The sequence below is a fragment of the Amblyraja radiata genome, chromosome 15, assembly GCF_010909765.2.
Source record: "Amblyraja radiata isolate CabotCenter1 chromosome 15, sAmbRad1.1.pri, whole genome shotgun sequence".
In the NCBI taxonomy this organism is placed as follows: Eukaryota; Metazoa; Chordata; class Chondrichthyes; order Rajiformes; family Rajidae; genus Amblyraja; species Amblyraja radiata.
The window spans coordinates 17,766,159-17,789,466 of record NC_045970.1 but is presented as its reverse complement, the minus strand read 5'-3'; the positions used below and the strand labels follow the sequence as shown (position 1 = coordinate 17,789,466).

At 40.8% G+C, this 23,308-nt stretch overlaps 1 protein-coding gene across 6 annotated transcripts in view; it reads left to right on the top strand.

Moving 5' to 3' along the window:
• Positions 1-23,308, top strand: part of mki67 (marker of proliferation Ki-67) — a 46,718-nt gene that overhangs the window by 12,692 nt on the left and 10,718 nt on the right. For 3 of the 6 annotated variants that reach the window (XM_033033686.1, XM_033033685.1, XM_033033687.1), the window contains exons 6-14: positions 609-690; positions 3,105-5,570; positions 10,742-10,977; positions 15,093-15,648; positions 18,128-18,243; positions 18,526-18,700; positions 18,836-18,991; positions 20,189-20,922; positions 23,005-23,146. In XM_033033686.1, the coding sequence (XP_032889577.1) occupies positions 609-690; positions 3,105-5,570; positions 10,742-10,977; positions 15,093-15,648; positions 18,128-18,243; positions 18,526-18,700; positions 18,836-18,991; positions 20,189-20,922; positions 23,005-23,146 (4,663 nt within the window). The remainder of the gene's footprint in view (positions 1-608; positions 691-3,104; positions 5,571-10,741; positions 10,978-15,092; positions 15,649-18,127; positions 18,244-18,525; positions 18,701-18,835; positions 18,992-20,188; positions 20,923-23,004; positions 23,147-23,308) is intronic. The other 3 variants (XM_033033690.1, XM_033033689.1, XM_033033688.1) reach the window with 3 other exon arrangements.

Here is a 23,308-nt window from a genome sequence, read left to right as displayed (position 1 = left end):
AGATTGCTCAAGCTTCTATTATACTTTTCTCAGTGAGTAATAAAATTCAAGTTTGAATTTATAACAAATTCTGAATCGCCCCTTTTTGTCTTTCTCAAACCCACTTGCATTTTGGATTAAATGTAATAATTTTTCTTGCAAATTATTTTCACTTCATTCCGTGTTATCTCAATTGAGTCATTTTTATTGATATCAAATGTAAAACTGGCTAATAGAAATTAGAAGAAGCAGTGGTAATAGAATAACACAGTCTACCTCCTCACTTTGTCGATTTATCATTTCCAAGATTTACCATGAACCACCATCGCTTTCAAGTTTTGCAATAACCTTTTATTTGACAATTTATCCAATATCTGCTTAAATCCTGGAAGGGTTGATTCTGTTCCCGACATGTTAAATCATTGAATGAAAAATATAACTTGTTTCTGATAATTGATTTAATTTCTAATTGGCATTGAAATTTGTCTCTGTTTGAATATTTGCATTCTGTTTCCAACTTATAATGGATCTGGGAAATTACACTTAATGATTATAAATGCCTCAATTCTCCCATGCTAATAACATGGTTGTTTATTCAATTCTTAATATGATCACATTTGAATTAACAGGTTCTTCATGTTCAGCAGGAAATAGATGACGATTCACAATCTTCTGTTAAAAGTCAATCATCCTCGAGTGGACATAAATCTGGTTGGTATTGGATGTTCTGTACATTTCATGCTAATTCATGAATTTGTACTCTGAATGCGTCTTATTAGACACTTCTGATTTACATTTATTTTGTAATATGGTGTCGGTGTGGGCACCACTAGAAAGATCACCTTTGCTGCCCAACCTTGGGGGTTGTTGATAGTGATTCACATTGAACACTAAGGGGTGAAGCTTTTAATGTGTAGCTGTTAACTGAAGATTTCTAGGATTTTGATACAATATTAATGAAGAAATTATAGTGTGTAAGTTTAGATTGGGGTGATGTTCCCACTTCTGCCATGATGTCCAAGGTGTTAATCATGGACTGAGCTTTGATTGCTAAGTCATCAATGGGCAATATATAGACTACAGTTTGTCAGCGACGGTGATAGAAAGAAGAATGTTTAAGGTGGTAAACAACCTGTCAATCAAATGCCCTGTATTTCCTGTATTAAATAGCTGGTCCTAGATAGAAATAATTGACATTTTTTTGGAGAAGCTGCTTGTTCTGTGTGGCTTGAGTTGGAAAGTAAAGAACCATCCAAAAGAAGATTTGAACATGCCTCTTTGTTTATTAGAAACATAGAAAATAGGTGCAGGAGGAGGCCATTCGGCCCTGTGTGCCAGCACCGCCATTCATTGTGATCATGGCTGATCGTCCCCAATCAATAACCCGTGCCTGTCTTCTCCCCATATCCCTTGATTCCACTAGCCCCTAGAGCTCTATCTAACACTCTCTTAAATCCATCCAGTGATTTGGCCTCTGTGGCAGGGAATTCCACAAATTCACAACTCTCTGGGTGAAAAAGTTTTTTTCTCACCTCAGTTTTATTCCAAGAATGTGGTCCCTGGTTCTGGACTCGCCTAACATTGGGAGCATTTTTCCTGCATCTAGCTTGTCCAGTCCTTTTATAATTGTATATGTTTCTATAAGATACCCCCTCATCCTTCTAAACTCCAGTGAATACAAGCCTAGTCTTTTCAATCTTTCCCCCATATGATAGTCCCACCATCCCAGGGATCAATCTCGTGAACCTACGCTGCACTGCCTCAATCACAAGGATGTCCTTCCTCAAATTATGAGACCAAAACTGTACACAATACTCCAGATGTGGTCTTACCAGAGCCCTATACAACTGCAGAAGAACCTCTCTACTCCTATACTGAAATCCTCTTGTTATGAAGGCCAACATTCCATCAGCTTTCTTCACTGCCTGCTGTACCTACACCAACTTTTAGTGACCCCTTACCTAACTTAACCCCATTGAGATAATAATCTGCCCCCTTGTTTTTGCCACCAAAGTGGATAACCTCACATTTATCTATATTATACTGCATCTGCCCACTCACTCAACCTGTCCAGGTCACCCTGCAACCTCCTAACATCCTCTTCACAGTTCACACTGACACCCAGCTTTGTCATCCGCAAACTTGCCAGTGTTGCTCCTAATTCCCTCTTCCAAATCATTAATATACATGGTAAACAGTTGCGACCCCAACACTGAGCCTTGCGCCACTCCTACTCTTTGCTTCCTGTCTGCCAACCATTTTCTATCCACGCAACACCCTCCCCCCGATACCATGTGCCCTAATTTTAGTCACCAGAAGATTAGTCAAGCATGATTTTCCTTTCATAAATCCATGTTGACTTCGACTAATCCTTTTACTGCCATCCAAATGCCCCATTATTACCTCTTTAATAATTGACTCCAGCATCTTTCCCACCACCGAAGTCAGGCTAACTGGTCTGTAATTCCCTGTTTTCTCTCTCTCGCTCTTTTCTTGAAAAGTGGGATAACATTAGCTATCCTCCAATCCACAGGAACTGATCCTGAATCTATTGAACATTGGAAAATGATCACCAATGTGTCCACTATTTCTAGAGCCACCTCCCTGAGGACTAATTTCTTGCCTAATGAAAATTTCTTTCAGTTCCTCTACCACCTTAGATCCTCTGCCCTCCAGTACTTCTGGGAGATTGTTTGTGTCTCATTTTTACTTTAATGCCAGTTCTTAAAAATTTGAAATAATCTTTGGTGAAAAGTGTGCCAATTTGTCCAAGCTTGATTTATTCGACAAACCATCAATATTCCTGTTAACTACTTCATTCAAGTTATGTTAGATTATCTTTGTAGCATTTCATAGTAAATGGGACCCACCAAGAGTGCATATCAGAAAATATTGCCTGTGGTTTGCAGTTAATTCAAGGTGGGAGGACAGAATCTGAAAATGCCACTTAACTTCTCAGTTGTACGCATGTGATCATTTCAAGAACCAGTTAATTTTTGTATGCGGGAACAAATGTTTAATTGGAAAACAGGCATTGCTTGTTCTTGAGTTTTAATTTGAGTTTGTATTAGCAATAAACTTTTTTGCCTTTTCAATTTTTCTGTTTTTTTTTTTTTTTTTATCAGATAAGATAGTGGATAAAGGCTTCAAAGTACGAACAAAACCTTCAAAGAGTACACCAAATGGATCAGAAGATCCTACTCTACAGAGTCAGCACAGAAGAAACTCCACAAAGATACGTAACGATGGGAAAGCAACGCATGTTGAAAGTTTATCACCTTTCTCCAAACTATATGAAATGGTCAAAGAGGAGGCCACAAAACCAATTCAGACTAAACCAAACAAAGCTGATATGTCTGCATCAATTGACAAAAGCAATACTGACTTGAAAAGAGAAGCAAGTATTCCAGCAAAAGAATCCAATGTCACAATTTCTCAAAATGGTAAAAATTCTCGCACATCAGAAAGTGAAAGAACATGGAGGACGAGCAAGATTAATTTTGAAGATGGAATGATGGCAACAAGTGGTGAAAATAAAGAGAAGAGGGAACAGAATCCTCAGCTAATTCAAGATATTGCAAATGCAGACTTTTCCATTCTCCAAACGAACACACTGGAAATAATCAAATTAACAGAAGAAACATTTTCTAAAGCAAAGGATAAATCAATAACACCTTTATCTAAGGGTGCAAACGGGAAAGAGCAAAATAATGATCAGACAGCTAAAGGTACTCCAAAAGAAAAACGCAAGAAACAATCTATCAATTGTGAATCATTAAGTTTGGATGCAGCTCCAAAGAAAATTGAGGAGAACCTTGAACCATCGGTGAACATGGGACAAAATTTAGTTGTGAAACATGAATCATTTGAAACAGAACACACATCTGGTAACAATAAGAAGAGAAAAGATGAATCTCCAAAAATGTTTGTCCAAAAGTTGTTGCATGGTAAAAACAGGGATGAAGTAGATATTGAAGCAGAGCAATTTGAAACAACAACGTTTTCTGAACCTTCTGTTGCAAAATCTGTGGTGGAAAATTTGGTTGGCAAAAAATGTACGCCAACTAGGAAAAAGGAGGAAAGATTTGACACACCCAAAAGACGAAGCAGATCATCATTACATAATAAAAATGTGGATGGTGAAGATATTCATTTAGAGAAAGTTGAATCGACAAATATTTTGGAATCTTCAGTTGCAGAATCAGACAATGAAAATACTGCAGTCAATAAGTCCGTTAAAGTAGGCCAGGAGAATATTGACACTCCAAAAAGACGAAGCCGATCAATACGAAATATAGATGTGGATCGTGCTTATATTGATTCCGAGCCAGTTGCATTTACAAATGTTTTGAAATCTTCATTTGCAAAATCGGACATGGAACATGATACTGTGAAGTTAGAACTCACGCCGATGAAAATAGGTGAGGAAAAGGTTGCCACCCCGAAAAGACAAAAACTAAAATTGTTGCGCAATAAAAATGTGGATTGTCGAGATATGGAGTCAGAGCAAGTTGAATCTACAAATGTCTTGGAAATTTCACTTGCGAAACTGAACACAGAACCTGATGCAGTTAATTTAGGACTCGTACCAATGAAAAAAAGTAAGGAAAAGGTTGACTCCCCCAAAAGAAGAAGCCGATCATTGCGTAGTAAAAATGGGGATGGTGCACATATGGAGTCAGAGCAGGTTGAATCTGCAAATGTTTTGGGATCTTGCATTGTAAAATCTGGCATGGAAAATGAAACAGTCAGCAAGGGACTCATGCCAGCTAAGATAGCTGAGACAAAAGTTCACACCCCCAAAAGGCAAAGCCAATCATCATTACTTACAAATGTGAATGATGCAGATTTTGATTCAGAGGAAGTTAAATGCACAGATATTATGGATTCTTCAACTAAAAAATCACAGAAGATAAATAAATCTGTTGATGAGGGGCACTTCACAGCTAATATAGATGAAGAAAAGGTTAACACGGATGAAAGAAGATCATCATTACGCAACAGCTGTGTGCAAACTGAGATTACAACTGCAAAGTCAAAAGTGGACAATAATTTTCTTGATGAGTGTCAGGCAACAGTTAAAATCAATGAGGAAATGGTAGATACCCCCAAAAGACGAGGCAGATCAGTACATTATAAGAATGTAGAAGCTGCAGATATTTGTTCAGAGCAAACTAAATTTACAAATGTTTTGGAGTCTTCAGCTACAAAATCCAAAAGAGGTAGAACATCATTGCGTGACAGAAATTTGGAAACACTAGATGTTCAAGCAGTGCAGGCTGTAACAGCAGAGTTGTTGGAATCTTCAATTGCTGGAAAATCTGAGCTTGAGGATAAATTGTCAGAAATGCAGCATGTTGACCTCCCAAAAATTCAAGATAAATCGTCGCCATGTAAGGAAAATGGGCAAACTCTTTTAAAAAGCAAATCGCCTGTGTTGAGAGATGGTGCCTCTCTCTGTTCAACATTTCAGCGAAGCAAAAGCTGGGAAAGTAATGTGATTGAATACCTGACGGAAGCAGAAAGTTTGAAGCGAAAAGATTGGACATCTAAAAGTCCACAAAGAGACCTCAATGAGCAAACTGGGAAAGGTGAGTTGATGCACAAATGTTTGTATCATCCATGACACAAAAATGGCACTCGGGGCAGCTAAGTATTTAATTCCTGGCAGGCAAATGCTAAATGGGGCCAATACAATTGGATAAGTGTTCATTTGTAGATGTTGAACAAGGCCTATTCACCTGTTGTAAAGAATCTCCTTTTGCTTTAGATTACATATTTAGCTTTGAATTGATGATTGCAGCAAAACCCCTTTGGTATGCGAGTATTGTGGTCTGAACCTGAAATTGTTTTCTATTGACGTCAATGGAATGTGATTTCCAAAAAGGGATTTCACTGCAGGTTGAGTGCTGGAAAATGGAATTAGTATGGATGGGTTCTCGTGTGATTAGTTAATAGGGATAATCTGGTACATACTTGGTAGGCTAAACGGTTTAATCTATATTACTAAAAGTCTGATCTTGACCGCTTTTAGCCCACTATGCTGCGATTTCCGAGAGAACGCCGCCACCTATGGCTGTCATTTTTGGCCATCTCGCTCAGAGTCCGCCTTCCGGGACCGGAGGATTTTTCCCATCGATGAAAAATCAGAGATATTAATGTTTTTAAAAAAATCTCCATTCTCTCTGCTGCCCCCGCTGGCGGGAGGGGGGAGGGACTATAAAACCCAGAAGTGTAGTCCCTCACTCAGTCTCTGCCAGACCCAGGAAGCGAGAGGGTCACGGCTCTCTGAGCTGCGTATAACACTGAACGCACGTCTACTCCACGGTGAGTCCCCTCGATGCGGCTGTAAAGTGGCTGCTGCCCAATTGTTTGCCTCGCCTTTTTAAAAAGTTTGTGTTCACAAAATGAATTTTGGTTGTCGGGTGGCTGCTGCCCAATTGTTTAACTCGCCTTTTTAAAAAGTTTGTGTTCACAAAATGAATTTGTATGAGTGACTGTTCACAAAATGAATTTGTACAAAATGAACGAGTGACTGTACTGCCAGGCCTCAGTGACTGAGCTGCCAGCCCAAGAATCCATTCGGCCCACAATGTATATACTAGCCCTCAGGAAACCAGTATCTTCGGCCCACAACACCCATACTAGCGCAAAAGAAAGACCCTTCCCACTAGCGAGTGATATTGGAATTGGTGAAGAGCTGGAATATTGCGTTGGGTGACCAGCCCTCCCGTGTGATGCTGGGACCCAACGGGTCCCACTTAGTCTAGTATTCAACTAATATGTGCCACAATTTGAAGATCCATTTTTGTTTTGCCTCCGAACAATGTTTTGTACAGATCGGTGTCATGCTTTATAATATACTAGACTAAGTGGGACCCGTTGGGTCCCAGCATCACATAGGAGGGCTGGTCATCCAACGCAATATTCCACCTCTCCACCAATTCTAATATTGGTGGCCAGTGGGGGGGGGGGGCTTTCTGGAGCGCTAGTATGGGTGTTGTGGGCTGAAGGGACTGGTTTCCAGAGGGCTAGTATGCAAATTGTGTGCCAAATGGATTCTTGGGCTGGCGTCTCAGTCAATCAAGCCTGTTGTGCTGGCAACTCACTCACGGCTGGTGGGATGGTAGTTGACTCACGGCTTATACCGTATTTCAAGCAGGGTATAAGGCCACCAAATTCAAGTGCAGTTTCTTACCACTTCTAGCAGGGTGCAAGGCCACCAAATTCAAGTGCAGTTTCATACCATTTGAAGTAGGGTGCAAAGCCACTAAAGTCGTGACCTCTCCCTCCTCCATCTTGCAGAGACTGAGCCACACCCACATTTCCGGGTTTTATAACCCATCTCCCCCCCCCCCACCGGAAAAGGTGTGGCTTTCATGGAGTGATTGACAGGAGAGAGATTCTCAACATTTAAAAAAAAACTAATAACACTTTTATTTTTCATTGATGGGAAGAATTATCTGCACCTGCTCAGCGGAGGGGGACTGGGTAAGATGGCCAAAAATCACAGCCGTAAGTGGTAGCGTTTTATATAAAATCAATATACAGTGCAAACAGGAAGTAAGTGCATTTACAGTAGTGCCTTTTAACTTCAAGCCAAAGCACCCAAGCCACCATTTGCAGTAAGTAGTGCATTTCAACTTCAAGCCAAAGCACCCAAGCCACCATTTGCAGTAAGTTGTGCATTTCAACTTCATGCCACCATTTGCATTAAGTAGTGCCTTTTAACTTCAAGCCATTGCATCCAAGCCACCATTTGCAGTAAGTATTCAAAAGGGAACTGCAGATGCTGGAATATCGAAGGTACACAAAATTGCTTGGGAAACTCAGCGGGTGCAGCAGCATCTATGGAGCGAAGGAAATAGGCGACGTTTCGGGCCGAAACCCTTCTTCAGACTGATGGGGGGTGGGGAAAGAAAGAAGGAAAAGGGGACGAGGAGGAGGAGCCCGAGGGCGGGCGGATGGGAGGGTGGGAGGAGACAGCTAGAGGGTTAAGGAAGGGGAGGAGACAGCACGGGCTAGCCAAATTGGGAGAATTCAATGTTAATGCCATAAGGACGCAAGGTCCCCAGACGGAATATGAGGTGCTGTTCCTCCAATTTCCGCTGTTGCTCACTCTGGCAATGGAGGAGACCCAGGACAGAGAGGTCGGATTGGGAATGGGAGGGGGAGTTGAAGTGCTGAGCCACCGGGAGGTCAGGTAGGTTATTGCGGACTGAGCGGAGGTGTTCGGCGAAACGATCGCCCAACCTACGCTTGGTCTCACCGATGTAAATCAGCTGACATCTAGAGCAGCGGATGCAGTAGATGAGGTTGGAGGAGATACAGGTGAACCTTTGTCGCACCTGGAACGACTGCTTGGGACCTTGAATGGAGTCGAGGGGGGAGGTGAAGGGACAGGTGTTGCATTTCTTGCGGTTGCAACGGAAAGTGCCCGGGGAGGGGGTGGTGCGGGAGGGAAGGGAAGAATTGACGAGGGAGTTGCGGAGGGAGCGGTCTTTGCGGAAGGCAGACATGGGGGGAGATGGGAAGATGTGGCGAGTGGTGGGGTCACGTTGGAGATGGCGGAGGAAAAGTAGTAAGTGCAGTAAGTAGTGCCTTTCAACTTCAAGCCAGTGCACCCAAGACACCATCTGCAGTAAGTAGTGCCTTTCAACTTCAAGCCACACCCATGCCACCATTTGCAGTAAGTAGTGCCTTTTATCTTCAAGCCACACACAAGCCACCATTTGCAGTAATTAGTGCCTTTCAACTTCAAGCCAAAGCAACCAAGCCACAATTCGCAGTAATAGTGCCTTTCAACTTCAGCCAAAGCTCCCAAGCCATCATTTGCATTAAGTAGTGCCTTTCAACTTCATGCCACCATTTGCAGTAAGTGGTGTCTTTCAACTTCAAGCCACACCCAAGCCATCATTTGCAGGAAGTAGTGCCTTTCAACTTCAAGCCACACCCAAGCCACCATTTGCATTAATAGTGCCTTTCAACTTCATGCTAAAGCTCCCAAGCCACCATTTGCAGTAAGTGGTGTCTTTCAACTTCAAGCCACACCCAAGGCACCATTTGCAGTAAGTACTGCCTTTCAACTTCAAGTCAAAGCTCCCAAGCCACCATTTGCAGTAATAGTGCCTTTCAACTTCAAGTCAAAGCTCCCAAGCCACCATTTGCAGGAAGTAGTGCCTTTCAACTTCAAGCCAAAGCTCCCAAGCCACCATTTGCAGTAAGTAGTGCCTTTCAACTTCATGCCACCATTTGCAGTGCCTTTCAACTTAATGCCAAAGCACCCAAGCTACAATTTGCAGTAAGTAGTGTCTTTCAACTTCAAGCCAAAGCAACCAAGCCACCATTCACAGAAATAGTGCCTTTCAACTTCAAGCCAAAGCTCCCAAGCCACCATTTGCAGTAAGTAGTGCCTTTCAACTTCAAGCCAAAGCAACCAATCCACCATTTGCAGTAAGTAGTGCCTTTCAACTTCATGCCACCATTTGCAGTAAGTGGGGTCTTTCAACTTCAAACCACACCCAAGCCACCATTTGCAGTAAGTAGTGCCTTTCAACTTCAAGCCAAAGCAACCAAGCCACCATTTGCAGTAATAGTGCCTTTCAACTTCAAGCCAAAGCTCCCAAGCCACCATTTGCAGTAAGTAGAAAGGAGAGGGGGGGGGGGGACTTTCTGGAGCGCTAGTATGAACCATTTTAGAACCAATAGACATTTTTTGCAAGCTTTAGAACCAATAGACATATTTTTGCAAGCTTTAGAACCAATAGACATATTTTGGAAGCTTAGAATCAATAGAGACACTTTTTGCAAGCTTTAGAACCAATAGACATTTTTTTGCAAGCTTTAGAACCAATAGACATTTTTTGCAAGCTTTAGAACCAATAGACATTTTTTGCAAGCTTTAGAACCAATAGACATTTTTTTGTAAGCTTTAGAACCAATAGACACTTTTTTGCAAGCTTTAGAACCAATAGACATTTGGTTCAGAGAGAATGGGGAATTTTGTAAAAACATTAATATCTCTCATTTTTAATCGACGGGAAAAATCCTCGGCACACATGCGGCGGAGGGGGGGCTCTGAGCGAGGTGGCCAAAAATGACGGCCGTAGGTGGCGGCGTTCTCTCGGAAATCGCAGCACAGATCGCCAAAACCAGTCAAGAACAGAGTTTTAGTAATATAGATAGATTCCATTAACCCATAAGCATCAAAACAGATATGTATTTGGTGCTTTTAGAAAAGAGAGCTGATTCTAGTTAATTGGTATGATTGAAGTGTGTGATATGAATTGAACATAATGAAGATGAAGTAAATACATTGTAAAATTAATAAATAGATTGTTATTCAGTCACGTTTAATGACACTGATATGTGTGTCTCTGGCAAGACCAGCATTTATTGCTTTAATTGCCTTTGAAAAATGGTGATGAAGCACCTTGCATCACTGCAGCCCTGGAAAGAATGAATTAACTGAATTGTCATTTGCCATTAGATACTGGCATGCACACTATGGACAAAATGGTGATCTCAAGTGTTGTAAATTTTGTGATTGCTATTCCATTTGATTACAATTGGCATTCCTTGTGAGATTGATGTAGCAGAGAAGTTTTATTATGTAGCTTAATAATGAGGCCTGGTGAAATTTTGCAAATATATAAGTTGTTCCTTCTCAGTGACATTGTGGCTTAGCTATAAATTATGATGCTGTATTTTAATATTTCAGATTAATTTTGGTTTAATACTGTCCCCTTTTTTTCCCTGTTAGGTTCCCCAAGCTCATCCAAAAAGCGCAGAAGTGAAAATGAAACAACTTGTGGTCCAGTATTAAAGAGAAAGAGAGTCTCTTTTGGTGAAAACTTAAGCCCAGAAGTATTTGACAAGCGTATGCCACCATGCTCTCCTCTGCGAAAGGGAGGCACTCCGACTCGAGTGAGCACACCATTTAGTCGTGCATTGCTGAAACGTGCATCCAGTATAGGGACACGTGCCTTTGCAATTCAGGTAGCTATTAAAGTGCATTTATGAGTGAGTTATGAAAACCCAGCCGAAAGGTTTGTGTGGATAATGTATTAAGCAGAAGAGTATCTACTTTAGAACAGAAACACAAATGGACGCAAAGTGTTGGAATAACTCAGCAGGTCATGCAGCCCGAAACGTCACCTATCCATGTTCTCCAGAGATGTTGCCTGACCTGCTGAGTTACTCCAGCACTTTGCTGAGACCTTTCTTCAGAGTAATCTGTTCGGATCTGAATTATTACTTCAAAATTTCCTTTTAAATATATCATGTGCGGAATAGTAACACTAAGAACTTGAACTCTCCCATTATGTGGATTGTTATTTCAGTTGGCAGTTGATCTCTAGAAAATGCATTGATCTGCCATGTAAAACTTAGCTTGGCTGCTATGTAGAATTGCATTGTTCTTGCTTCCCCACAGCACCATCCAGTGTCTTCGATTGGGTATTGAAATAATAAACATTTTATACTAGTATGTTGATCACCACCTTGTGGCAAGAGTTAAGCATGACAACAATTATTGGGTGTGCAATCTTTAATTTTCTGAGTTCAAGTTTAAAAACAAATCTGATAATGTTTTCTGTTATGGTGAATGTGCGTGTGAGATAAACTTAGGTTTTCCCATAGAATTGAATAATAATTTCTCTTCAATGTTATTTTGAAAGGCAGTGGGCAATGGGTAATGATGCTGCTACATTAAATAGATTAGAGAAATAGATTTCAGACTATTCTGGGATCCAATATTTTCTGAGGATCAGATTGCGTTTACCTCTATGAATTTGACTAAATATATGTTGCTTATAATGGAATATAATATTTTATCCTCACATGTGACAAGGCAGTGAAATTCTTTGCTTGCATACCCAAGGTATGCAAATAGCTGTCACCTATGGCGCTGATAAAGTTACAAAGTACACCGGCTCCTCCTTTGTTCTCCCCACGCCGGGTCCTTCATTGTTCTTCCCCCTCCCTCACGGCAGTCCCCCCACGCTGGGTCCTTCATTGTTCTACCCCCTTCCCTCACGGCAGTCACCCCCACGCTGGGTCCTCCATTGATCTTCCCTTCCCCCATGCCGTGTCCTCCACTGTTCTTCGCCCCTCCCCCTCATGGCGGTTCCCCTACACTCATCGACTTCCGGTGGCTAGCCCACTGCTGCTATGGCTCCATTCGGCCCAGGCCTGTGGGAGCAAGTCGTACGGGTTCTGAGCCACGCACAGTTGTTCGGCGGGTGCCAACAATACCAATGCGACTTGTCCATTTTCTAATCAGCAGTAATTTTAAAAAAAAACATGAAAATGTTATATAGTCAGCATATATTAATCTCCAGTTGTGCCAGCTGTCAAAGGTTTTTGGGAATATTTTAGGGTGAAGCTGCATTATTGTATAGTTCCATTTGTAATGTTGAAGGGCATTGAGAATAGGCCATCTGCATCTGGACATGGTACGTGCAGCCCCAAGAAATCGCAGTATATGGAAATGGGCATTGCAATCTGAGCTGCTGCCTCACATTATTATTTGAATTTTAAATCAGATGTTATATATTAAATTAAGTTGTATACTTCAGGGCTCTCGCTTAACTTTTTTTCCCTGTTGCCAGCCGGACAACCTTGGCAGCTTTTTAGGTTGCCAAATGACAGTTTAGGTGGTCATTTAAGAAGGCTTGCATGACGCATATGATTATGTGCTCGGACAAAGTGCGTAGTCGGAATTATGGTCAATGAAGCATTCGCATATTATTTCTGCATCAAATAAGTCACAAACTAAACATATTCACCAATCAAGACATGATATATACCCCAATGACATGCAGCAGAATTATAATACAGTATCTCATCTCTTTTTACACGTTGCAATAAATGCAATTTCTATTATTTCTTTCCACTTCCAAACAAAAATCTGGTTGGATTATTCAGCGTATGATCAACCTCGGTGAGACCAAGCCCAGGCTTGGCGATCGCTTCACCCAACACCTACACTCAGTTCACAATAACCAACCTCATCTCCCGGTGGCTCAGCACTTCAACTACGCCTCCCATTCCGAACCCCACCTTTCTGTCCTGGGCCTCCTCCGCGGCCAGAGTGAGGCCCACCGCAAATTGGAGGAACAGCACCTCATATTTTGCATGGGTATTTTTCACCCCAGCGGTATGAACATTGGCTTCTCTAATTTCAGGTAATCCTTGCTTTCTCACTCCTTCCCCTCCCATTCCCAGCTCTCCCACAGCCTACTGTCTCCGCCTCTTCCTTTCTTTTTCCCGCCCCCCCCCCCCCCTCCCGACATCAATATGAAGAAGGGTCTTGACCCAAAACGTCGCCTATTTCCTTCGCTCCATTGATGCTGCCTCACCTGCTGAGTTTCTCCAGCATTTTTGTCTACCCATTCACACAAGTTCTGTTACCCCACTTTCCTCACCCACTCACTACACATATGGGGCAATTTTACAGAGACAAGTTAACCTACAAAGCCAATGGGATGTGGGAGGAAACCCACACGCTTCCAGGGAGAATGTGCAAATTCAACACAGACAGTGCCCGAGGACAGGATCGAACACAGATCTCTGGTGTGTGCGGCAGCAAGTCCACCAGCTGTGCCACTATATTTTATTTTCCAACACACAAAAAATGATACGTTGATAACTTTGCTTACTAAAAAAAAGAAACTATCCATTTTCAGTCTTAAATCTCTAAGTGAACAATGTCTCCCTTTACAGCTACTGTATGTTATAATTCAGTTCAAGACTATGGGCAGCACATTGGCCAAAAAGTTGCTGCCTAAAATTGCCAGAGGCCTGGAATCGATCCTGAATATGGGTGCTGTCTGTATGGAGTTTGCTCCTTTTCCCTTTGATCGCATGGGTTTTCTCCGGGTGATTGTTTCCTTCCACATTCCAAAGTTGTGCAGGAACCTTTTTCAGACCCAACCCATAACGTAATATTTTCCTTTTGTCCAGATATTCTGTCTGACCTGTTGAGTTACTCCAGCTTTTTGTGTCTATCTTCATTTTAAACCAACATCTGCAGTTCCTTCCTACCCACACGATACTATGCAATAAAACTTTATTAATCCCAGGAGATTAATTATATATATATATTTATATACTTATATATTCATATATAAATATACATGGTTTTCATTTCTCGTTTATAACATTGTTTACAGAGTACTATGTTTATATATTCTGTTGTGCTGCTGCAAGTAAGGATTTCATTGTTCTAACTGGGATGTGAGAGAATAAAACACTCTTGACTTATGTCGCTAAGGTGTGGGATAGAACTAATTTACAGGTGGTCGGCGTGGGCCGAAGGGCCTGTTTCCACACTATCTTTAAATTAAACTAAAACCAGAGGAAATGTAAAGAAGGGTCTCTACCCGAAACGTCACCCAATTTCTTCTATCCCGAGATGTTGGCTGCTCCATGGAGTTCCCCCTCACAATTAAGGCATGGAATAGTCTTCATCCTACCATAGTTACCCAACCAGATGCAACTAAATTTAAGGTAACTCTTTTTTCCCAATAACCTTTTTTTGCTTAAGTTCAAGTCAAGAGTTTTATTGTCATGTGTCCCAGATAGGACAATGAAATTCTTGCTGCAGCACAACAGAATATGTAAACATAATACAGAACAGGAGATAGAGTTACTCCAGCTCCAGGCAGTGATTCTGCGTTGGTTTTCAGCGGTCGTGGCGACCAGACAGCAATGGTGGCCAGATCTCCCACAATGCAAAGGGTGGGAGAAAGTGGCCGACGCCGACCAGTTGCCGTGGCAGGGCGGCTGATGATGCGATAGCCGTGGTTGTGCGCATGTGCAGGGGAAAAGATGTGCTGTCTGTAGCAGTGCGCATGTGCAAGACGGCCTGCCGTGCCGGCGGATGAGGAGCGGGCAGCGAGCGGAGACCCGGTGGCCCTAGACGGAGAGTGCCAGAGAGAGATAGAGAGGGGGGCCGCTCAGAGTTGCTTGCCAAACCGGGCAAAATGGGACGGCTGTTAGGTTGCCCGACAGCACTTTAGGTCGCCATTGGCAACCGTTAATTTCAAGCCCTGTTTTTACTTGAAAACATTACTTTTATTGTATTAATTTGTACTATTTCTCATTTTAAGGAATGCAGTGAACAAAATGAAAATAATACAACTTCCCCAATGTCAAATATTGATTCAACAAGAGTTTCTCCAAGGAAAAACAAAATGTCCCCTAACAAGGTGTCTCGATCAACAACAAGAATAAAATCAACTATCAAAAGGTCACCTTCAGCCAAGATATCCTCATTAATTACTGAGCAATCATCTAATGTCAAGAATTCTTCAGGAAAAATGTCCTCCCCGTCTTCTGTCAAAAGTTCACCAGGTTCAGGAACTCGTTCACAAAAGAAGCTTTCTTCTTCAGATACTATGTTGTCCAGCGGAGTGTCCTATCCAATCACTGCTGGCTTGTTTGGTTCTCCACAGCTGAAGGGACGCTTCTCCATTTCTCTTGTTGCTGCACCTCCCAGCTTAACTAGATCTGCAAAGTCTCTCGGTCTGGCACAGTTGGATCAATCTCAACAGAAACCAAGTTCTGGGGGGAAAAAATCCAGGAAAAGCACAAGGAGAAGTGTTTCACTTCTTGCAGGAATACAATCTAGGAGGCAGAGTGGAGCGTCATTTGGGAACTTGTTGGGTATGGCTTTCCCTAAAATTATATTTTATTTGCGATGGCTAACTACTATTTTGTATCACAAAGCATCTCAAAGGATAGCAACTGCATTTCTGCTCAAATTAGTTACAAATAATGAGGACTAAAGATTTACGGTACTTTTAATGTTACTGGAATTCAACTGAAATTGGCAAATAAATCACCTCCCTTAAGGACTGCTATGAGTAATTCAAGAAGAAACATTAGTTTAACGAGTGAAATGTGCTTGCCATTTTGTTGTATTGATTATAGGATGTAAAGTGACTAAGGCTTTTAATAAGGATTTTTCTAAAGCATAATGTGTGTACAAAATTAAAATAGTATCACAAGAAAACAAAATATCCAGAGAACCTAGAACAGTACAGCACAAGAGAGGCCCTTCGGCACACGATGTCTGCTGAACACGGTGCCAACGCCAACTGTTATCTGCCTACATGTAATCCATATCCTTCCATTCCATGCATATCCATATTACTACCCTAAAATCTCTTAAATGCCACTATTTTACCTGCCTCAGCTACCACCACCTGCAGCGAGTTCCATGCACTATCTATGCCTCATATATACTTCTTGTATATACTTCTATCAGGTCTCCCCGCAACTTCTTGTTTTCCAAAGAAAACAATCCCTATCACTTTTAGATCATGAATTCTATCTATCTACCCAAGTTTCTTTCAGAATTAATTACTTTCAAACAGGCTAATTGTATTATATTCTCAACCATTTTTTTTTTAAATGCCTCGCATTTCATAAAACTGCTCGACGTAAGCCTTTGTATGTGCCTGTGTTGGTCTTGCCAATTTCACTTCATCGCATCAACGCTGTAAATTTTGGAAGGATTTTTTATTTTGTCTTATTTCTTGGACTATTAAATCTAATTCTGATGCTTCCTGATTTTGGTGCATCAGCATTACATTCATTAATGGGGTAAATGATATGGTAAATTACTCAATTAATTATACAGATAGATTTGGCAATATTACGGCTGAAATAATGCTTTCATCTTGTGAAAGTTGGCTGATAATCTAGAATTGCTATAGCTAGAAGACCAGGTATCCTATCTTGGAGATTTGTTGCTACATGGGAATATTTTTCCCACTTATGTTGCAAGCAAGACCTCGGATCACTGGATTAACCTATACCTTTGGATAGCAATTAAATTCTCTCATCAGAAGTGACTATTATTGGTGTCTTGTTTTTTCAATCCATCAATTAAGTTCGATAATTATGTCAAATTTGTCCCTATATGGCAATGAGCAAAGTTAGTAATAATGATAATAATAATAAATTTTATTTGCGGGCGCCTTTCAATGTCCCATTTAGTCAAATTTGTTTAATGGCATTTGTTTAAGATTACATGCAACATTGTTAGTTGGTTTAGTTTATTTCACCTGCAGTCATTGTGGTTGGAAACGATCCACCAATCTCTTGGTTGATGATACCAAACACAAATGTAGTAGTGAAAACATTCAATTATAATTAGGGGTAACTTTAACTGTTGAGACAGAAGTGATTTCCAGTTATCTGGAAAATGGGCCAGTATCTCTTGATCTTTCTTTCTATTTTAGCATGGATATCCATATTGCAATGTTTGCCTTTGCTTAATCTCAGATTGGAAGTAAATGTATGCAGTAGTTACCCAATGCTTACTGTGAAGCTTTTACTTGGGTTTTCCGTATTTTGTACGGAAATGCGATCAAAATACGGATGTGCGGATTTGCTTTGTAAAATACAGATTTTTTTTTAAATCAGCCCGACTTCCTGTTTCATCTTGCTGCTTAAAAAGTGCAAGGATATAAAAAGTCATACTGTACCTCTAAAAATTATAGCCGATTAAATCTATTAGTATTTTAAATTTCAAGATCTAGATGATTATTTTTGTAAGCTTTGATCTGCCTGTCCAGCTACAGACTTAAACAGCGCTGTCAGTTTAACGCGTGGGAATTTCAACGAACAGCGCTATGGGCTCTAAAAATGCTATTGCATTTACACATAGCGCTATGGATCACAGACTGTTAGGGGAGGGTGAGGGAGTGGGAGCGAGGGAGGGATGGAATAAGAGCGGGAGGGAGAAAAAAGGAGAGGAAGGAGGGAGCGAGGGAGGGAGACTTCCAAATGGCTTCTGCATCACCATCTGGTGTTAAAAGCAGAAAGCAGCCGTTCAAACAGCAGTATACAAAGAGATGGCAATGAATGCACTGTTAAGTAATGTGCGTATAAGACATGTCAATTCGTAGCAAAGTTATGCATTCTTGTACTCTTACCACATTTTTTTCCAGCAAAATGGCACTGTGTAAAAATACTGATTTCCTCAGCAAAATACTGATTTTCAGGCACTAGAATACTGAAATGCTCTGACAAAACATGGCAGCTCTGTTATGTGATTTGAGTGCTGGGATTAAGATAGTGTGTTATTTGTATCTGAATATTGAAATTAAGGGTTTTTCTTCTAATTTGTAATTAGTGAAAAAGTCATGGGCGCAGGTGGTAAAGGAAGGAGTAGCAAGACCTCAGTTGCGGAATGTTGCAAAGAAACCTGCTGTAAAGCGAAAACGGGCCAAGAATGTCATCTCGAAAGTGGTAAATTTCTGTCCAGCATGCAAGCGACATTTGATAATCACATATGGCTAATCTTTCCGAAGACTAATTTTTGACTTGGCTAACTGCATATATGTTGTAAAGTTGTCTTGGTATAGTTTAATGACTGAATTTGTTTATCTTAATTCTGATTATATTATTAATATCCTAAGTTACAATAAAATTGTGATTTTATTTTAGTTAAATAAATTAAAAAACGAAGTTAAATAAAGTTGTATCGTATCGTACAATTGTAGGGCATAACAATTTAACTTGTTTCAACAGACACCTGCTCGTTTAGTGAAAGAACATTTTAGTACTGGGCATGCTGCTTCACCAGTAACAATAGTCATTGGCAAATCACAAGCTACTAATACTAAACCAACTGGACATGCTCCATGGCCAACAAGAACTGTTTCATCGAGGCGGAAAGTTAAGGAAATGGATGAAAGCTTTACAGGTAATGCTGTCCTTATCAAAGAGAGTATATTGGTCTGTATTGGTTAGTGATCCTTTTTAAAAAGTCATAACTGAGTTTGAAATGTTGCATTTATGTAACTTTCACATTAATAGATATGTGGTTAATACTCAACAGGTGTGGCTGAACTGTTCAGTACTCCCGTAACTTTAAATGAGAGAGCAAATCCATTATTAAAGGCCTCGAACATTGTTGATGCTCAAACGGCTTCAGCCGTTCCAATATTTCAGAAAACACTTGAAAACTCTGCTACCAAAACACCCAAGGAAGCTGGTTAGTCCAATATCATTTGCCATCATATTAAGAGGTCTCTATCCTCATTGTTGTGCCATTTTTTGCTCTAACATATGTCTACTTGCGTAACCTTGGCCCTTTTAGCACGTCTGTTTGAATTGCTTCATCACTTCTATTTCTTGCCATCTTTATCTTCACCCACTAAGCTATTAATTTTGTCAATGTTAAATTTGGGTGTGACTGATGTTATGGGGCATTATCGTAGAGAATGATAGGTGGTCACCCAGGTCTAAAGCTGGGACTGAATGAAACAGATAGTGAGGTAGGAGTGTGAACAGGCAACCTGAAGCCGAATGTGTGAAGCATAGAAGGAAAGTTGTAATATTTGTAGCTATTGGAGGACACAATGTGGCTGTTTAAGTACACAATCTCGAGGGGAATAATATAAAGACTTATGAAACTGATCTGATGATCACTTCATAATCAATGGAATCTCATGTTTATAGTTTCTACTACTGATCTGTCATTGTGCATGAAATATGAGGCATCATGGGGAAATGGTGGTTTTTAATTGGCTTTTATAGTAGGGCTTCCACATATCTATCTGTTTTAGTCATATTTTCCTGCAGTAAACCAGTGTCCATTGTTTGTTGGAGAGGGAAGAGTGTGGAGAAGGAAGAGTGCCCGATTGGGCAGATGAGGTGAAATTTAAGGAGTGCTTTATTGTTGAAGAGAGGTTTAGGGAAGGAATAACAAAAAACTTTATCTTGGTTGTGTGAGGTATTAATCCATGAGACCAAATGTTGGGGGATTGGTGTGCATTAAATGTTATGCATTAAATGAATGAGTTTGAATAATAATTCCTGAGTTTGAGATCTAGGCAGTTAAAACGCAATTGCAGTTGAAGGTGTCGAAATGTGGGGATGTGACAAAAAACAAAATTGGATAAACATATTCATCTTTGGAGGGGTTGGAAGGCGTGATCTAAGGAGTAATAGGGTGGTGTAAGGAAAGCCCATTCTAAATATTGATAACTAGGCAATGTTGTTCAGAAGTATGTCAGTAGGCAAGTTGGAAAATAGGGGCAAGTGAATTTTAAACAGGGATTCAAATGGAGGATTGTTTGGGAACAATTGACGTTTTTCAAAAGAATAACTATATATTGATATGACCATAAACAGATGCTATTGCATATTTTTTCCATGTTCCTAATTTTTCATATTATCATTATTTTAGGTGTAAAGAGTGACACACCACTAACAGTCTCTGTTGCAAGACGCAAAGCAGTTTTGCGTCTGCTAAAATGCCGAGCTGATTTATCTTGTAGTTCAAACAGTCCTTGTGAAACCACATTCAAGGTAACTGAAATGCATAGCGACGCAGAAAGCAATGGAGACCCTCAAAGAACCATGAAGACACCTAGTGCGAAAGGGCAGGCCTTGGAAGACATTGCTGGTGTGAGCAAAATCGTTAAGACACCTAGAATGAAAGGGCAATCTGTGGAAGATTTGGTTGGTGTGAAAAGAATCATGAAGACACCTAGAGTGAAACTGCGACCTGTGGAAGACATGGTTGGTGTGAAAAGAATCATGAAGACACCCAGAGCTAAAGTGAATCAAATAGAACATTTTGTTGGGATACACAAGCTGTTGGCTGAATCTAAACAAAAACCAAAGAGTCCTGAGATCAATTATGTTGGAATTAAGAACATATTTTGTGCAGAAAAAGAAATGGAAAACTGTGACTATAGTGGTTTGAGTGAAATGTTTTCAACTCCCGTAAACACTGAAAGAATTTCTGATTCCATGCTGCAAATCTGTTTGAGTCCAAATAAACCTTCATTCACTGAGATGATATGTGATGATGGAGAGACAACTGAAACATCAGAAGATAATATCATCCAAATTGTGGAAACGCAAAATGAAGTATCTAGAAAAGAAACTTCTTCAAGCGGAACACCAAGAGCTCGGGTAAAATGAAGTATTAATATTTAAATGGCAGTACAACAATATCCAATATTTGAGTTTGACTTGTTTCTATTTATGTATGTAATATCTGATCTCTCAGGATAACAAGCAAAACAAAGCTTTTCACTTTGCTGTGGTGCACTTGACATTAATAACCCTAAATGATGGTCAGGATTGTTCTTGCGCACTACTGGGTAGAGTGGATAGGGGAGAACCAGTGGATGTGTTGTATCTGGACTTTCAGAAGGCGTTCGACAAGGTCCCACATAAGAGATTAGTATACCAACTTAAAGCACACGGTATTGGGGGTTCAGTATTGATGTGGATAGAGAACTGGCTGGCAAACAGGAAGCAAAGAGTAGGAGTAAACGGGTCCTTTTCACAATGGCAGGCAGTGACTAGTGGGGTACCGCAAGGCTCAGTGCTGGGACCCCAGCTATTTACAATATATATTAATGATCTGGATGAGGGAATTGAAGGCAACATCTCCATGTTTACGGATGACACTAAGCTGGGGGGCAGTGTTAGCTATGAGGAGGATGCTAGGAGACTGCAAGGTGACTTGAATTACATATATATGGGGGCACCAACATCTTTTAAGTGCTTAGGGCCTCTATGGGTCTTAATCCGGCCCTGGCTAGGAGGCTGCAAGGTGACTTGGATAGGCTGGGTGAGTGGGCAAATGCATGGCAGCTGCAGTATAATGTGGATAAATGTGAGGTTATCCACTTTGGTGGCAAAAACAGGAAAGTAGACTTTTATCTGAATGGTGGCCGATTAGGAAAAGGGGTGATGCAACGAGACATGGGTGTCATGGTACACCAGTCATTGAAAGTAGGCATGCAGGTGCAGCAGGCAGTGAAGAAAGCGAATGGTATGTTAGCATTCATAGCAAAAGGATTTGAGTATAGGAGCAGGGAGGTTCTACTGCAGTTGTACAGGGTCTTGGTGAGACCACACCTGGAGTATTGCGTACACTTTTGGTCTCCAAATCTGAGGAAGGACATTATTGCCATAGAGGGAGTGCAGAGAAGGTTCACCAGACTGATTCCTGGGATGTCAGGACTTTCATATGAAGAAAGACTGGATAGACTCGGCCTATACTCGCTAGAATTTAGGAGATTGAGGGGGGATCTTATAGAAACTTACAAAATTCTTAAGGGGTTGGACAGGCTAGATGCAGGAAGATTGTTTCCGATGTTGGGGAAGTCCAGGACAAGGGGTCACAGCTTAAGGATAAGGGGGAAATCCTTTAAGACCGAGATGAGAAAAACATTTTTCACACAGAGAGTGCTGAATCTCTGGAACTCTCTGCCACAGAGGGTAGTTGAGGCCAGTTCATTGGCTATATTTAAGAGGGAGTTAGATGTGGCCCTTGTGGCTAAAGGGATCAGGGGGTATGGAGAGAAGGCAGGTACGGGACACTGAGTTGGATGATCAGCCATGATCATATTGAATGGCGGTGCAGGCTCGAAGGGCCGAATGGCCTACTCCTGCACCTATTTTCTATGTTTCTATGCAATCACTATCAATTAGTAGAGCAAATATTGTTTAGACTAATTCATCTCAATTGTTCACGAGCCACATTGCAATCCTATATTGACCTGCTTAGTGATTTGGAGCTGCAAAAGCCTGTTGCTGGTTTGACATAGAGGAATAGTGGGGAGTGACTCATTTCGGAACTACTTCTGCAGTTTTGTAAATACAGCGTGTAATAAATTTCATTTGCTACTTGACTGTTGGGCATCAACATGAAACATTAAATGTCGTATAGTGGGACCAGTGTGTAGATTGCATTCTACTACTGAGGTGGTGCCTTGCTCTCTTCCTCTCCGTCCTCAATACAGGTGATTTTAGATTAGTAAATGTAAGTTATTTTTGCCTATATATCATTTAAAAATTAAGAATTTGCCAGAGCAGGCTGTTAAGATGCTCTGCTCTCATTTAAATATAGTGGGATATTTATTATCACTGGTGCTGCTTTGCCGTTTCATTAAAATTGCGCGGAGAACCCCAATTTATATAGGGAACAAATTGTGTAATACCTGTCATTATGTACTAAAGATGTATACTTTTGTGTTCCAGGTGACAAGGACAAGTGGCGTTCGAGCCAAAAGTATACCTTCACCTTATCAAGAAGAGTGTATACAAGGATCCCTTCAAGTTGAAACTTCACAAACATTTGCAGACAATGGCCTTATTGATTTTCCACAGACGGAAATAACCGGTATGTCATTAAATTGTAATGCCTCTATTGTGTTTCTGGCAAGTTTTTTAAACTTGTTCACTTGAGAGGGCAAAATAATTTTCATGGCAAAGTATCTTTCTTTCACTCAGCAGTTTTTCCTGAGCTCCCTATTGCTGGATATTTGACCAAAACACATTTTCT